The sequence below is a fragment of the Monodelphis domestica genome, chromosome 5 (assembly GCF_027887165.1).
Source record: "Monodelphis domestica isolate mMonDom1 chromosome 5, mMonDom1.pri, whole genome shotgun sequence".
NCBI lineage: Eukaryota > Metazoa > Chordata > Mammalia > Didelphimorphia > Didelphidae > Monodelphis > Monodelphis domestica.
This window is the reverse complement of record NC_077231.1, coordinates 140755659-140772339: the sequence shown is the minus strand read 5'-3', so window position 1 is coordinate 140772339 and position 16681 is coordinate 140755659. Positions and strand designations below refer to the sequence as shown.

Sequence of the window (16681 nt, the reverse complement as noted above, 5' to 3'; positions counted from 1 at the left end):
TTTTCCATTGTTCAGTAAAAGGTTTCTGTCCTAAAGTAATCTTAAGAAGGGAAGAGAAGGAACCTCCCATGCCAATGGGGTTCCCATTCCAATAGACTATCAGTAAGAAATTTTCCAAGTATGAAATATCCCAATGGTGAAATTTCCAACATTTATAAGTCTAAGGAATTTTGAGGTTTACACTGGAAAACAAAAGACACCCAAAGAGTGTGCACAAAGTTGTCATTGCTATAAATTTGCATTCTTTGCCAACTGCCAAAGTCTTGTTCATACTCTATTCATCCACTCGTCTTCCCATCCTCCCCCTCATTCTCTGCCCTCACTCCCCTCTCCCCATCCAAGTGAAGGATCAGCCCTCATTCTTTGCAGTGGTTCTAGGTCTCTCCACCATCAAGAACATTCAGAGTTTTAATCCTCCATAAGGGGATCCCTCTTTAGCCTGGACTCTGCTCTGGAACTCCTCCATGGTAGTGGTAAATGCTTTGCTTTTATCTCCCCATTTTGTTTCATAGAATGATATTCCAGGTCACACCTGGAGAGGCTGGGCAGGAAAAGCCTTTAATATCCTTTATTATATATGAATAACATTAATTTAATGGCAATTAGTATTATTAATAATAATTAATATAACATTAATAAAATCAATATCCTTCCCTCAACCCCAGGGAGGAGACAGGATGAGAGCAATGATATGGATCACCTTGTAGATGAGCTACGAGTCACCCAGTACAAACTTTCCAAAAAATATTGTGCGGGCTTCTGAGTCCCAGCCCCAAATCTGCAGGTGCTCCAAGCTACTTACTCTGTTCTTCTGCTCTGCCCCCCTGATCCTTGATCCTGCCATAAAACCCACCACTGACCTCCAAATTCTTTTTTATGCTTTGTGATCTGCTCTTCAACTCTGTTAAGGTTTTTCAGACCTTAATATCTGCCCTAAGGCTGAACATAACTCCTCCTATTTAGAGTATAAGCTTTTCATGAGTTCGGGATGGCTTTATCCTTTGAATTTATATTCTCAGAATTTAGCACAGTGGTTGACACATACTATTAATAAATGCTTTGTCATTCTTTCTGTTAATTAATTAATTAATTCATTAATTCAGTCATCCATCCACCCACTGAGGATATCTTTTGTTCGATCTTTCTGCAGCTTTTGGGTAGCTTTGATATGTGGATAAGCAGGCACCTTGTTAGAAGAAAGTGTTCAAGGCAGTCTTTTGATCTAATGAATCAAATGCTTTTTTATCATCAACATTAAAGGAGAATGCAATGCTTTATTTGCTGTATCTTTCTGAGAATTGTATGATGGTGTAGGTGTGGTCCATTAGGTAATGCCGCTTGTGAGAGCCTGCCTGCTCCCTTCTTACACCCTCATCAAAGAGTGCTCTTGATATGTGTGTAGAGATTATTTTCATAAAAAGTTTATGCACATGTGAACGTAGTTATAAAATGGTAGACCTTCTCCACACCTTTGCTCTTTCCCCCTTCTTTGGTTACTATGTGTTTGTGTCCTTCAATACCCTCACAATTTTGTCATCACCAACAAAGATCTCCTCTATGCACAGTTAGTCTATTCTAAATTCTTTTCCTTTGTCTCATTTAATGTCGTTTCTATCTCCTTTATAGGGGCATTTAGGATAGCAACATTAGAGTCGAAATGGGATGACTATTCCTCTTGATGGTGATAAAAAAAGATTGTAATGAAAGTCTAGGTCTGTTTCATTTTTCTTTTGCTTGTTTACCTTCCATTTTTCATGTCTAAATGCTCTTGGGATTATTTCCTTATTTAGATCAACTACTACAAAGTTTTATTTAAACTTATTTTACCCTTAAGTGTGCCTGTCTGATTTGATATAGTGCCCATAAGCTTCATCAGCCTTGGCCATAAGATTTTACGAACAGTTTTTTTTCTTCCCTTAACCAGTGTTGTCTTTTGCTCTCTTCACTTGGGATTAAATCCAGTGTGTGCTGATTCAGAAACCTTTTAGGCCATTTTGTGGTCTCTTTGTTATGGTAATTGATTCCTATTGGAAAAATTTCTGAATAAAAATATTGTAGTTTGTGGTTTGTGTTCTTTCTTCCATCTGTATTCCCCTTCCCTCCCCCCCCCCCCCTTTTAGGTCATCAGTAATTATATTTGTCTACTCAGATGGAATTGTTTAGTTGTACACCATATATTTTTTCATTTTTATTTTAGTTTTGTACTAATTTTGTAGTTGGCTCTAACAAGTCAGTGGTCTGACTGTACACTGTCAGATGATTCAGGAATGACTCCTGTTATCAGTAGTGAATCATTTCCTGTCAGTTAACATATAGCCGACTTCATTATTTTCTGTGTGTGTTGTTTAGCTTATTGTGTTTAGGGCCTACAATTTTTTTTTTCTCCTGGAGGAACATCCTATGATGTAGAGAGGGGCATCTGTTTAGGCTTTACATTTTGGACTATCTCATTCTTTTTCTTTGAATTCAGACTTTCCAAAGTTTCCTCTCATCCTCACCTTTCATCTTGCATTAAAGTCATCTAGTATCAATGTGGGTATATATAATTTGGGGGATCTTACTGCGTTCTTCATAGAATTTTTTAAAACCTCTTCAGCCTTTTGATTAGATAGGCGTGGTACATAAGCTATGGTTTTTCTGATGTTGGTCTTGTAATCTCTGCAGAGGAACAATATCTCATGGAGTAGTGTTTCTAGTTGCCTTTGAGTAGGCGTAGGATAAAACTTTCTGCCTCTCTCTCAGAATCCTCTGAGCCATCTGCTCTTTCATTATTTCACCTTTCTGGTTCCATGTAGAGTAAAAATGTCAACATTGATAGGATTTAGTTCTTCTAGATAATATGTTTACTCGTTGATCATTGGTCAAGGATCTTGCTTTCAGATGACTAGGTTAGAGTATCATTTGTGATAGAGCAACCTTCACACAACAAATTTTAGACAGGCAAAAAGGGATTCTTTTACTTTTTTGAATCATGGACCACGTTGGCATTTGGAATTTGGGCAATATTTTGTGCCCACCATAAAAAGGTTTTGAAAATAATAAAGAAACAATGTGAACACAGGTGTATCCTACAAGGGCTCAAAGTACAAGATGAATCCAGAAGCATTGGGCATATAGGCCTGCCTATAGACATCTTCATAAAATAATATTTTTAGATATATAAAACATATGAAAGAATATGATTATTTGAAATACAGATCTATCTGTCCATCCATCCATCCATCCATCCTTCCATCCCTCTCTTTCTCTCTGTCTCTGTCTCTCTTTCTCTTCCTCCTTTCTCCATGCCTTTTGTTTTTGAATCAATACTGTATTTTGGTTCCAAGTCAGAAGAATAATAAAGGCTAGATAATGGAGTTAAGTGACTTGCACAGTATTACATAACTAGGAAGTGTTTGAGGTCAGATTTGAACCCCAAATCCCTTATCTCTAGCCATGACTCTCAATACACTGAGCCACCTGGCTGCCCCCCAGTCACTTCCCTTAAAAAAAAATTCTCCAATGCAGGACTTCCCTCACAAAATACTGAAGTATTGTTTGTACTCAATTATAGGCTGCCATTATTTACTAGCAAAAGTAAGTTACATCTTGCTTTTTTGTTGCCTGCTTAGGCACCAGTGCCTCGGGGGGAGGCATTGATGGTTCAGTGATTTTGGGTAGCATTTTGTACTCATCATAAAAAAGTATTGAAAATAATGAAGAGAAAATGAACCCAGGCACATCCTACAAGGGCTCAAAGTACAAGGTGAATCCAGAAGCATTGAGCATCAAAATATATGGCCACATGTTAAAAAGCAGACAGACTAGGAATTAAAAATATAGCCCCAAATGTTTAATGTTGCCTTTTAACTGTACTTAAATTCATATTCATATCCTGTCTGTCTGTCTAAAGTAGCCCAGGTTGATATAGTGATGGTATAAACATATCCACTTCCAGTGAGTGCTTCTGCAAATCCTATTTTGATAAGGCCTTAAATCTGTTGAGATCAGATCATAAAATTTCCTTGAAGTTTCAGCCACAGGTAAAAACATTACTTAACAACTTCTTACTTGTTTTTTTTTCCTCCAGTTTTTATACTCAGAATGAATAACCCACATGGTTAATTCCTCCCCCATCCTCAGAAACAAATATGGGTAGCATGTGGGGCATTAGTAGCAACCTTTCAAGTGTCAATATTAAATTTGGTTGGTAGATTTTAATGTACCTTTCAGTAATTTTATGATTTACGTGGATCTCTTTTTCAACATGCAGAAGGCTTAGAGATTGGGTGGTAAATGTGCTGCAATAATGGTGACTGATAGGCAAAAGAACATTTTTTAGGATGGAAATGCATCCGATATTAAGTTCCTTCATCAGTGGATATTGTTTCCTAGGTGATTTGTGGGAAGTGCATCACTGAAGGTCTTGCTAATGTGATTAATACCATTAAATCCCTTTTAGAATGCTTGTAGAGTGTATGCAAATGCTCTCTTTACAGGAGCCTTGTTTAGCCCATTTTGCACATTGTATAATGCAATTCCAAGTTGCCATTAATCTCACAAATTTGGGAGTGGGTCTTTGTCCTGGCTACCCGGAGACTGCCGTGGTTATTAGGTTTTTAACTGAGAGTTTGCAAAGTTAACACTTGTGAATGAATATGCAGAGCTGTGGCACTCTTTAACCTCTACACTGTGATGTGATTTGTTGTTGTTCATCTAGAAATCTATTCTTTGAAGACAACATCTGAATGGAAATGTGCTCTGGAAAAATCCCTTAATGAGGCCGCAAAATTTCCTCTTCCAATGGAAGTGTTCAAGGTAAGCTGTTCCTTCTTCTCTAGAATCTGGGTTTGGACAGATGAGGAATGGATGAATTTCTGAATGTTTTCCAAGTCACACAGATCAGCATGCGTATTGCTGTTCCAACTAACCATTTCCCCGTTTCCCATGTGGGAAAGCTTCATTTTTGGTGATGTCTCCATTTAAATAGGAACCATTTAGGTGGAATGCTATCATCTGAGTCAGGAGGCCTGGGTTCTAATCCAGGTTTGTTCCCTGTTTGACCTGAGGCAAATCCCTTCACATTCCTTAGGCTCCCTCTTACATTTGTGTCATGAGGAAGTTGTCCTCCCTGTGGATGGCTTTCTTGCTGTGTAGATCTATTTAATAAAAGGAATCAGGTTTCCTATAGGAAGTCCAGTGTGGAGTCACTGCCCTTTTTAGGCTCGGTTTTCATTCCGCAGACAGTATTTGTGTGTAAGGCAGCCCTGTGTAACTTTTGCAGCCTTTCCTTAGGATTACCCATGAGGATAAAGGTATGGATTATTGAATAGATGCCCAAGAGGGAGTTACATACCTGCTGGTGATAATGAAAGGAAATTGGCAACATTTCCGTCAGTCTGAAATGGATTGAATGTTCAATGCTAAAAAAAAAATTAAGAACTTTATTTCACAGGCATATTTTTTTCTCCTGGGGAAAAAAAAAATATATATATATATATATATATATAATTATAGCATTTTAGAAAAGAAAAAAAATCCCCTGTGTAGATGAGGTCACTGAGGCCCAGAGACATGGAAGCTCCTGGTAAAACAGAGCCTAGAACCCAGGGGTCCAGGCTCTCAGGCCAGCGGTCTTTCTCCTATATACTGGGCAAAGGGAAAACATTGCATCTAGCATTTGTTTAGCAATTTGAAGGTTTGCAAACCACTTTTCTTTTTAATCCTTACCTTCTGCCTTAGAAATAATGAGTAGTAAGGATGAGGCAGCTGTGATTAAGTGACTTGCCCAGGGTCATGTAGCTAGTAAATATCTGAGCAAGGATTTGAACTTAGGTCTTCTTGATTCTGGGTGCTGTGCTTTATTTCATCCATTTGTATGATGCAAAGTACAATCTATAGAAGAATAGCATAGTCCGGTGGAAAGAGCTTTGGCGCTATAGCCATAGGCCTTCAGTTTAAATTTCAGCTGAACTAAAGGCCTGTGTCTATAGAGCCTAGGCTAGTACCCCTGTGGCCTTGCTTGAGATCTTTAATTTCTTTGGGCCTCCATTTTCTTACCTGTAAATTGGGGAGGGGGGTGGCAACCAGGTGGCACAGTGAGGAAAACTCCTCTTCCTGAGCTCAAAACTGGTTTCAGACACTTGCTAGATCTGTGACACCGGGCAAGTCTCGTCACCCTGTTTGCCTCCGTTTCCTCATCTGTAAAATGAGCCAGAGAAGGAAAGGACCAGCAAGTCCTGTCTGTTTTTGCCAAGAAAACCCCACGTGGGGCCACGAGGCCAGATGTGATTGAACGCTGACGACGCTGACGACCAGAGAGAGCGAGGAACGGATTAGATGATCTTCGATGTCCCTTCCAGGGTTCGATCGAGGATCCTTTGCATTCTAGAAATGGTTCTAGTTCATCCCAAGCCAGCCTAAGAGGAGTTCACCTTCTAGACTGGAAGAGCACGGTTGTGTTTTAGAGCGATATCGGCAAAGGTTTAAATTTTTTTACAATGAGTTTTGTAAGCTCTTTAAGCAAAGGAATTGTTTTCAGAGCGCCCTGTGGAGAGCAGCCCCGTACTCTACACTGGCTCGCAGAAGGAGGAGGTACTCCCGGCTCTGGAGGTTTGGGTTTGGGTCTCATTTCCATTCCTGATCCAGTTTTATGGCAGTTGAGAAAAAATGGCTCATCTCTCCATTTTGTAATTTCTCTGCCTACAAATGGGGCTAAGAAGACCTGTGTCTTAATTTACTATACAGGTAAGCAGGGACGGCTTGATGTGTTTACAGCATTTTAAGCTGCTTGACTGAAGACATTCTTGCCCCCGCAGCAGGCATTGCTCAGGGCTGCCTAGGCATTTTTTTTCTGACTGATTCTGTTAATAAAATAATGTCTAATCGCTTCAGATAACGTAACACGCCATCCTGGGTGCTTTCCTGAGGTAATACTGAAAAATGAAGCCATACCGAAACCTCCTTAACGTTCTGATCCCAGTTTTAAGGAATTTTGTCTCGAGTTAGTGTGATGAGGGCATCATCAGAGGCGCAGTCTGATTATTTAGAAGTACTTTTGAAAATGCTTATGTCAGGGGCAGCTGGGTGGCTCAGTGGATTGAGAGCCAGGCCTAGAGATGGGAGGTCCTAGGTTCAAATCTGGCCCCAGACACTTCCCAGCTGTGTGATCCTGGGCAAGTCACCTGACCCCCATTGCCTCGCCCTTACCACTCTTCTGCCTTGGAGCCAATACACAGTATTGATTCCAAGAGGGAAGGTAAGGGTTTAAAAAAAAGAAGTAAAATAAAATGCTTATGTCAAAAAAGTGAGTAAACCTACTAGTAGTTTTGGTTGTTATTTGTTTGAATTAAAAAGAAAAATGCAGCCCTTCTTCCTGTTTCAGTAGCTTGCCTCTATTTTCTAAAGTATAATCTTTTCATTCTTTTGACTTCTGCTTTGACACAGGAAGTCATTTTCATGAGAATTTGTCTCTGATTATTTTTCTTCTGCCTAGTCTTCCCTCCCTTGATCAAAATCTCTTTCAGGGCAAAGTCTAGGTAATAGGCCATTTTTGTCTCTCAAAGAATGTCTGTCTAACCCAGTGTGGGTCATAGAGGAAGTGCCCAATAAATAGAGATTTGCATGCAGTCTTAATGGCTGGGTTTATTGCTCCAATCAATAAAATGGAAAAGAAATATTGACACAAATTCTCTTAATCTTACGTTTTAATGAAGGCTATAATTTCACATCTTAAAACCTAATTTGGTCCACAGTTACAACATTTCTTCCTTTCTTTTTAAAATATCAACTTCTATTTGCCCTACTTTATGAAATTATCACCTTATAATATGGAAAGATTTCTAATTAGTGAGCAGGGAAAATCTTAAAAGTCTTAATGGTATACAATGGTATATATACCAGTCTCAGGCTGTTTGTGGATTCACCTTTTTTGCTGGGCACTGGTCCAAGATTTTGTACTCATCATTTAAATGTATACATATTGAGAGTAGCTCCCTGAGGGAAGGGTTTATCCCTTTTTTTTTTAAACCCTTACCTTCCATCTTAGAATCAATACTGTGTATGGGTTCCAAGGCAGAAGAGTGGTAAGGGCTAGGCAATGGGGGTTAAGTGACTTGCCCAGGGTCACACAGCTGGGAAGTGTCTGAGATGTAGTAAGGAAATTAGGAAATATATTGATTAAGTACTGATAAGATAAGAACTTTAGGAAAGGGTCTCTGAGGCTGCAGCTAAGACAGAGTGCTGTGCATGAGATCAGAACTTGGAAGGAGGGAAACAGGCCAGAGTTGAACCCAGGATCTCCTGTCTCTGAGCCTTACTCTCAATCCACTGAGCCACCCAGTTGCCCTCACTTCTTTTTATCTTTCCCAATATAATCCTTGAAACATAGGAGGCAATTAATAAAAGCTTCTTAATAATGTTCTAGGATACTGAAAAATGTTAATTTTTAAAAGTTTGGAATATTCAGCCAAATTTTGTTGTAGGAAGTTATATTCACATGAATTAATTATTAAGCCTAAAGAAATGATATGGATCTAATGTCAGATTACATCACTGGTGGTCATAATTTACCAAAAATAAAAAATATAAGAAATGAAAAAAATTTTTTTTCCCCTTAAGTTTTACAGCAGGCAAATATGTTCCTGCAGAGTCCAGAAATAGATTCTGTATTTTCCCTGTTATCACTGTTTGATCATCACTGTTTCCCAGCAGGCAAACTTATTTCTAGTTATTTTCATTGTGGTGCAAGGAATATATGTTTGGATTCAGCCATGAATCATCCTAGATGCATGTTGTGGTGGGAAATTGTCGTAATGTTCAGCTGTTATGAGACACAAGTCAAAGCTAAGCACGTTTAATGGGCTGAGATGAGCAATATTTCAAGGCCATTCTTTTTACACTTCAGATAAATGGGTGTTTTGATGGGATGAATCACATTAGCCAGCCAAAGTTTTTGGAATCTAGGAGGTGTGTGCGCTTCTGTGATGAGCCTGCCTTCGCCGCGGGGGTATACAGGCAAGCCTGGCGAAAGGCAGACCCACTCCTCATTCCTGTGGGCACCGCCGTTCCCTCTCTTCACAACGGCACGATTTCCCCCTCTTTTCATGAAGGACCTCTTTCTCTTTCCCATTTCTTGGATGGAGGTGAGAGTGCCTGGGAAAGAGAAGCATGTCTACACCTACAACTATCAAAACAACTTGTGTTTTTGTGGGGAAAATGGGTGGCCTTTCTTTTACTGAAACTTTTGGCAAAATATGTCTTTCATGAACCCTCTGTGCATTAATTAGCTTTGAGCTAGTCCCTAATCAGTGGATAGGATGGATAAGGATCAGAACGGCTCATCTTTCTGAGTTTGAATCTGGCCTCAGACACTTACTAGCCCGTGGCTCTGGGTAAGTCACTTAATTCTGCTTGCCTCCGTTTCCTCATCTGTAAAATGAGCCGGAGAAGGATGGAAAACCATTCCACTATTTTCCAGGGCAATCACAAATGGGATCGTGAAGAGTGATGACTGAATGACAACAGTCCCCCCCACAGCCTTAGTTTCCTCATCTGCAAAATGAGGCAATGGGACTAGATTATTCCTGAAATCCCTCCAAGCTTGACCTTCAGATGTGATGCTAAAACTGACCCACTAGCGGGTGGCTGCTTTAAAAGTTAGTTTGGCATATCATTGAGTCTTGAATACATTGTCTTAAGCGGGGTAAGTGTGTAATCATCAGATCTCCGGAAAGACTGACCATTGACTGAGAATGTATGAAAATATCTGGCAGCCAAAATGGCCAAATTAATTTCCTACTGAGCCCTTCCAGGCAGTCCCGGAGCCATCCCGTGCTTCCTGCGTCCCTCAGAGGGCCAGTCTTTAGTCGTGAAGGTTCAGTTCTGATCTGGGAAGTGGCTCTGCTATCCCAGGGTCCCTGACAGACTCGGCCCACACGGAGACTCCTACGATTCTATTATGTCATTGCCTCTGGAAGGGAAGGCCCTCAGCAGATGGGTCATTGTGACCCCAGCCTCCTGCGAATGACTATTTTAACTCTGGGATTCACTTAAGAGTATAGAGATACCAACTAAATGTGTTTGAAAATGTGTATCATTCTAGAAAGATTTTGAAGGAATACTATGTGCATGGTGATAGGGTAGAAAAATACATTTATTGAGAATTAATGGAATATATTTTCTGATCTTCACAGATCCATGTTGTTTATTATAATTTATATTACTTTTCATTCTTTGTAATTTTGTAACTTGTAATCTACACTCTACCTCACTTGCTTGTAAATTTTAAATTATAGCAGCTTCACTGGCAGCTAATGTATCTATCACAGATGTTCTGCAAATGAAGAAAAGTATTCCCAATTTGCCATTTATTGGCAAACTATTTCTGTCTTCCAAGGAAATGCAAATTTCTGAAGTTGGAGGGGAGAGAGAAGGAAGGGATTTGTCAAACCATCCTCATTAATGTGTAAGCGTAAGGAAAGAAAAACATTGTTTGAAATGCCACCAACCATCCATTATCCCTTTTTACGTCTTTAAGAAATGACATCGCTTGATCCTTTTTTTATCCTCTGTGAAAATGTTTGAAATGTATAATAAGTGACGGAAACACTGAATGTGCTTGTGTTTCATTTTGAGGTAGAAAGAAAGGTGTTGGTAGCTCAACCTAGGAAATTGAATTTGAAATACAGAAATCATCCCAGCTGAAGAGAATTCGGGGAAATCTATTAACTGTTCCATGTATATGGCTGCACACGTGTGTATAGAAACCTTTGGAGAGAGAGAATATAGAGTTGCAAGAAGAGGTAATGCGGTCGAGTGGATAGAGAGCTGGCCTTCAAGTCAGAAAGACAATGTATTTGCGTGAGCCTGGGCAAGTTATTTAACCTCTCTCTGTCCCAAACAGTCCAGTGAGACTGTAAGTTGCAAAGAAGGTTCTGACCTGCATTGTCAGATGGAGTTCCTTTTGAAAGAGTTCATTCTGGGTATATATCTATAGCTCCTTCCTCCCTCCTCCCCCTCCCTTCCTCCTTCCCAGAAGGGCTAAATGCCATAACTAAAATGGACATTTTCATTACCAACTAAATAGCACAGATTTGCCCAACTATATTAGGATCACTGTGTTTTTAAAAGAAAAGAAAGTCCAGTCGGCTATGGGAGAGGGAAAGGTGGGGGGGGGGGGAGGAAAAGAAAATGATCTTTGTTTCCAGTGAATAATGTATGGAAACAACCAAATAAAATAATGTTTAAAAATTAAAAAAAGAAAAGAAAAGAAAAGAAAGTCCAGTTACATAAAACCTGAGGGGGGGTGGTGGTGAAATCCATCCTACGTTCAATATTATCAAAGCCACATTTTATGTGATCACATCTTATGCTTATATATGCATTCTTATATAAAATAACTTATTTATACTTATTTAGATGATTGCTTAAATCAATCAACAAGCATTTCAGTGCCTATTGTGTTTTAGGCACTGTTTTGGGATCTGAGGGTCCAAATATTCATGATGAAATAATCTCTCTTCAGAAGGATCTCATGTTCTGATGGGAGAAGGAATTCATTTATAATATACCTACATAAAATAAGCAGAAAGACAATAATATAAAGAAATAAGAATTTTGGAAAGGAGAGCAGCAGCAGTGGAGAGATCAGGAAAGGCGATCTTCAAGGAGAAGAGAGTGTTTGAGCACTATCTTAGAGGAAGAGAAAGAGATGGACTTTATGAGGCAGAGGTGAGGAGAGTCCATTCAAGGGATGGGAGATGGCCCGGGATGGAGATGCAGACATGGGAGATGGAATTGCACGTGTGCAGAACAGAGAGAAGACATTGTAGATGTCGATGATTGCTAGATTTGGCACCCGAATTAGGACGCTGAGGGAGAATGAGGAGTTGAGGATTATGCCGAGGTGATGAGCCTGGAAGGCTGGAAAGATGGTGAAACCTTTGATAGAGGAGAGGGTTTTGCAGGAATGATAGTGAGGATGGTTAGGAAGGGTGAGTCAGCACAGGGAAAGATGGAATGATGAGAGGTTTTGTTCCGAGAGAAGACCATGAAAAGGGATGAACTGAAGTTTGCACATTTTGGGAAGACTGAAGGATCCTGGCATAGTTCATCCAAAGCTGAACTCAGGGAATGCTTGATTTGTTAGGCAAATTTCAATCTGCCTAACAAAGCCCTGAGATCTATTTAGGAAAGGCATTTCTGATGGTATATCATAGTGTGAAAGCAATTAATTAAAGCTAAGTGAATCTGGTCTCCAAGACCTCTCCCAAATATTGTTAATCCTTTCTTTAGTGTACTTCTCCTTTTCTATAGATTACCATGAAAAATATTGTGTGTAATATTGATCTTTTTAGAGACATTGAAAAATGCTTGCCATGTGCATATTTCCATCTGATTAAGAATATTCAGACAATTTGACCACAGGACATGCTGAGAATTCTTAACCCTATTATTAAATTCTTCTTAGATATAAATGTATAACTGTAAGCATGCATATAGACTTAACCTTTAGCAAAAACATCTCTCTTCCATTTTCCCACATGAGGCTAGGGTTTGGGTCTGTGAAAGAAAGATTAAGAACCACAAAGAGAGAAAAGACTTTCTTTCTCACTCCATCTGGTATAGCCAAAGGGGTAAGAAAGGATGTACACCATTAGAATTTTAGCATGGATGGATTGTGATTTTGCAGTTTCTATGGTGATTAATATTTTGTTGTTCAGCAGCTTAATACATTAACTACCAAAAAAAAAACAACAAAAAACCTGTGGCCATGTCTAACGACAGACTTTTCTTTCCCTGATAATTTCTCTTATCAAGAAAAAATGCAAATGGTATTTTGGAATTAGATTTGTTTGAAGGTTGACTTTCCTGCATTTGTGTGGCAGCTTGCTGCTCTTTGCATTTGCCAGTCAAATAAAATTTTGCAGAGAGTCTCTCCATTATCTCCCAAACCAATTCCCCTGCCCCCTCCTTCTTTAGAAAAGCCTTCATTATGAATATTTGGTAGAGAGGAAGGGTTCTTGTTAATGATTTCATAAATAGTGCTAATACTATTGGAGTAGTAGTTCTAGCTACTGTTTATTTTCCTTCTGTGTTATAGGTAATAGTTTGCTTTGGTAGAGTTCCCAGATTGGTAAATTGCAAACAAATGAATCTCATAGAGAAATTACTTTTAGTAAGACATGAGGGGGAAAAAAAGGTTATTTCTAATAAGACTTAATTCTTTTTAAAAGTTGAGAGAGGTGCTTTTTCAGTAGTATGGAGGAAGGAGCGTTTTTGCTTTTTTTATTCATTGGATCTTGAATTTTGAAGCACTTGAATGTAGATTCCAAATGGATTGGAGGAAACATTGACTTTTATGGAGCCATGACCAAACAATAATTATAGCAGGAAAGTTCCTTGGGATATATGTAGTACAATATGATAAAATCCAAATCCCATAGTTATGTCTATTAATAATATGATAGGGTCATAGATGTAGAGCTGGAGGAGACCTTAGACTCCAAGTCCTTGATTTTACAGATGAGGAAACTGATTTGTGAAAAGGTTAAAGGATTTGTGTAGGGTCTGCTGGTGGTAGATGGCTGTGTTGTTGTTCATTTCCTCATGGCTTCGTGGCCCATCGTGAACATGGGTTTTCTTGGCAAAGATTTGGGGACCGGTTCTCTATGTCCTTCTCGGGGTCACACAGCTCCTGGGTGTCTGAGGCCAGATTTGAACTCTGTCCTTTTCTGACTCTGGCATTGAAAGTCAGGGGTTATGGCTCCCAAGGCCAGCATTTTTTCTAATGCACCATTCTTTCAATGGCATTCATTCTGCCAGTTTTCATTCTAATCACCGAGAACTTAATAACAGAGCAATTGTTCAATGATCCATTCTGAACTCTCCTTTCTGGATCATTTTTTTTTAATGTCAGCCTTACCCTCAGCGGATTCAGTTCTTTAAGGATTTGCCGTCCCCCTCAGTAGGAATACGGAGCACTCATCTCCCTAGTCCAGGTCCCAAACCCTCTGTCGTCCCTCTGTACCACGTGTCAGAAGGTAGTCCTCATACACTGTGGTGACTGTAGAAGATTTACTGGCCTTAGGAAGCCTTTGCAGCGGGGGAGGACCTGCCAGAGCTTCATTCCCTATTGGAGCCTTTGGGAAGGCCATCAGTAGTCTAGGATAATGGTTGGAAAATGTAAGGTATTTTATGGCTAATTTTGGACAAAATGAAATATAATTAGGAAGAATATTTTTTTCTTACCCCAAACCTCTTGTAGTAGCAATTTTGGCCACATACACATACACACATGTGAGCTCTCCTTCCTGTTAAAAAGAATAAAAGGTGACCATTCTCATTTTATGTCTGTGAGAAGGCATTAACCACACTTGACATCAGAAGTTCAATTTGAGCATCAGATGTGCTATTTATTTACTTGTATGGTCCTAAGCAAGTAATTGAACCACTTCGAACCTGCATCGTCTCTAAAATGTTTTGGTAGATTCTGTCTAAAGTCAGGCTCTCAATATCAGCCACCTTTCAGATTTCAGCGAAAAGACCCATAATTAGACATAGATTTGGTCACCAAATATTTTCATCAGTAGGAAGGGAAAGGAGTTTTTGTTCAGTCGTTTTACTTGTGTCTGAGTCTTACTCGAAGGGGTTTTCTTGGCAAAGGTACTAGAGCGGTTTGCTGTTTCTTTCTCCATTTCAGTTGACAGATGAGGAAACTGAGGCAAATAGGGTTAAGAAATTTGCCCGGCTAATAAGTGTCTGAGGTCCTATTTGAACCTTGGGTCTCCCTGACTCTGGGACTGCCACTCTATCCGCTGTGCCCCCAGCTACCCTTAGGAAAGGAGCTAGGAAAAGAAAACATGTGAAGGTACAAGCTTTCTCTCGATGCATACGTGGAGATTGTATGTAGGCCATCTCATGTGACCTTTAGCAGAAATGTTCCCTCTCTCAAAGCACAGCATCTCCAAACGCCTATGCACATTCGAAAGGGACTAAGCCCGGGGACAGCCCATCTATAAAGATGGGTCATGCTGCTGGATTCAGATCCTCACAGACATCTGGGCCATCTGGGTGGCCGTGGTCATACATGGGCACGGGAATCACGATAGCTCTCTGCAGGAAGCCTGTTTCACCTATTTGCTACCCAGCCTTGGTGAGCAGGGTGCCCAGCGTCAGGCAGGGAGGCCACCAGAGAAATCGGTGCCCTTGTCACGGACCCCTTTGGTGCTCTTGTGAAGCCTGTGGACCCCTTCTCAGAATGCTGGTTTTTTTTTTCCCCTCCTAAAGTAGATGGTTGATAATCAGTTTGAAAGTAAAGCAGGAAGCAAAAACAAAATCACAGCAGAACGTGCAAAACCAGAATGCTGTTTTTAAATGCACAAAAAAATAGGCTTGCAAAGGAAGCCAGTTGTATTAAAATACGTTTATAAAAATATCAAGTGCCAAGTTAAGATCCCCTTGTCCTAAAGGGACTGTGCAAAAGATACCTGGCTTCCCCACAGCAGAGCTCCTGGTGTAGAGTCGTTAGCTTCTCTCCTGAGCAGACCCGTGTCATTTTAAGGACTTTTCTTTTGCTTTCATTCCTGAAATAAGATGAGGTCTTGATTCCCTGTGTTTCTCCATTTATAACTTCAAAAATATGTGTCCACGAGGACCCTAACAGTCCCACAACACCTGGCAGGGATTGGAGATACAATCTTCCACATCAGTACTTATTGCCCTCCTTGCACCATTTCTCTTCCCAGAATAGTTGTTGCAGTTGTATGATTTCGTTGGTACAGAGAACTCTTAGTGAAGAAAATGCCCCTCCCAGCAACTCTCCTATGACCTGTGCCTTAGTGACCCGTGTCCCTGAGAGTTTCAGTGGCCCAGCCAGGACCAGGCACCACTCCATAAGAAATCAGTCCTGGAGGTAACCCCCAAAGCCGGGGAGATGTTACTGTTGCGTTGCAGAGATGGTGAATGACTATCTGGAGACAGAAAGAATTTGTGGTTACCAAATGTCATTCCAACGTCATCAAGAAAGATCTTGTCAAATCCACCTAAATTATTTTTCTTTTCTTAAATAGGCTTTGTTGTTCTTTAATCATTTCAGTCATGTTCAACTCTTTGTGATTTAATTTGGAGTTTTCTTAGCAAAGATACTAGAGTGGTTTGCCATTTCCTTCTCCAGCTTACAAATGAATAAACTGAAGCAAACTGGGTTAAATGACTTGCTCAGGGTCTCACAGCTAGTATGCGTTTGAAGCTGAATTTGAATTTAGGTTTTCCTGACTCTTTGCTATGATTAAATAGGATTATTACTCTAACATATCAGAGGAATTCTATAGATGGGCTTTATTTATATTTTAACAAAGTACCTGGAAAAGTCTCATGCCATGCTTTCTTTAGGGCCACTAAATATGAATCAATAGGAATGAGATTCCTCTATGTTAGTTTGAGGAATTTTAAAAGGAGACTTCAACTCATTGTAGCCCCCACTTTAGTTCTCACATTTAGCAGTAAAGGCCTCTTCAAATGAGTGATTGATTATATAGCAAGTTGGATAATTCCATATTAATGAAGGCAAAAGGAGAAAGCCTGTGTGTAAGACTTTTATGTTCGAATGAGATATGTTTAAGGAGATTTGCTTCAAGGATCAGGTGGGGCAGAGATGGGAAGAAGGTTCTATAGTTTCTCAAAGCTGTTTTCAGATCAAAAC

At 39.8% G+C, this 16681-nt stretch overlaps 1 protein-coding gene across 5 annotated transcripts in view; it reads left to right on the top strand.

Moving 5' to 3' along the window:
* SFMBT2 (Scm like with four mbt domains 2) overlaps positions 1–16681 on the top strand; it is a 285508-nt gene that overhangs the window by 154595 nt on the left and 114232 nt on the right. For all 5 annotated transcript variants that reach the window (XM_007503935.2, XM_007503933.3, XM_007503934.3 and 2 more), the window contains one exon: positions 4700–4797. In XM_007503935.2, coding sequence (XP_007503997.1) covers positions 4700–4797 — 98 coding nt within the window. The remainder of the gene's footprint in view (positions 1–4699; positions 4798–16681) is intronic.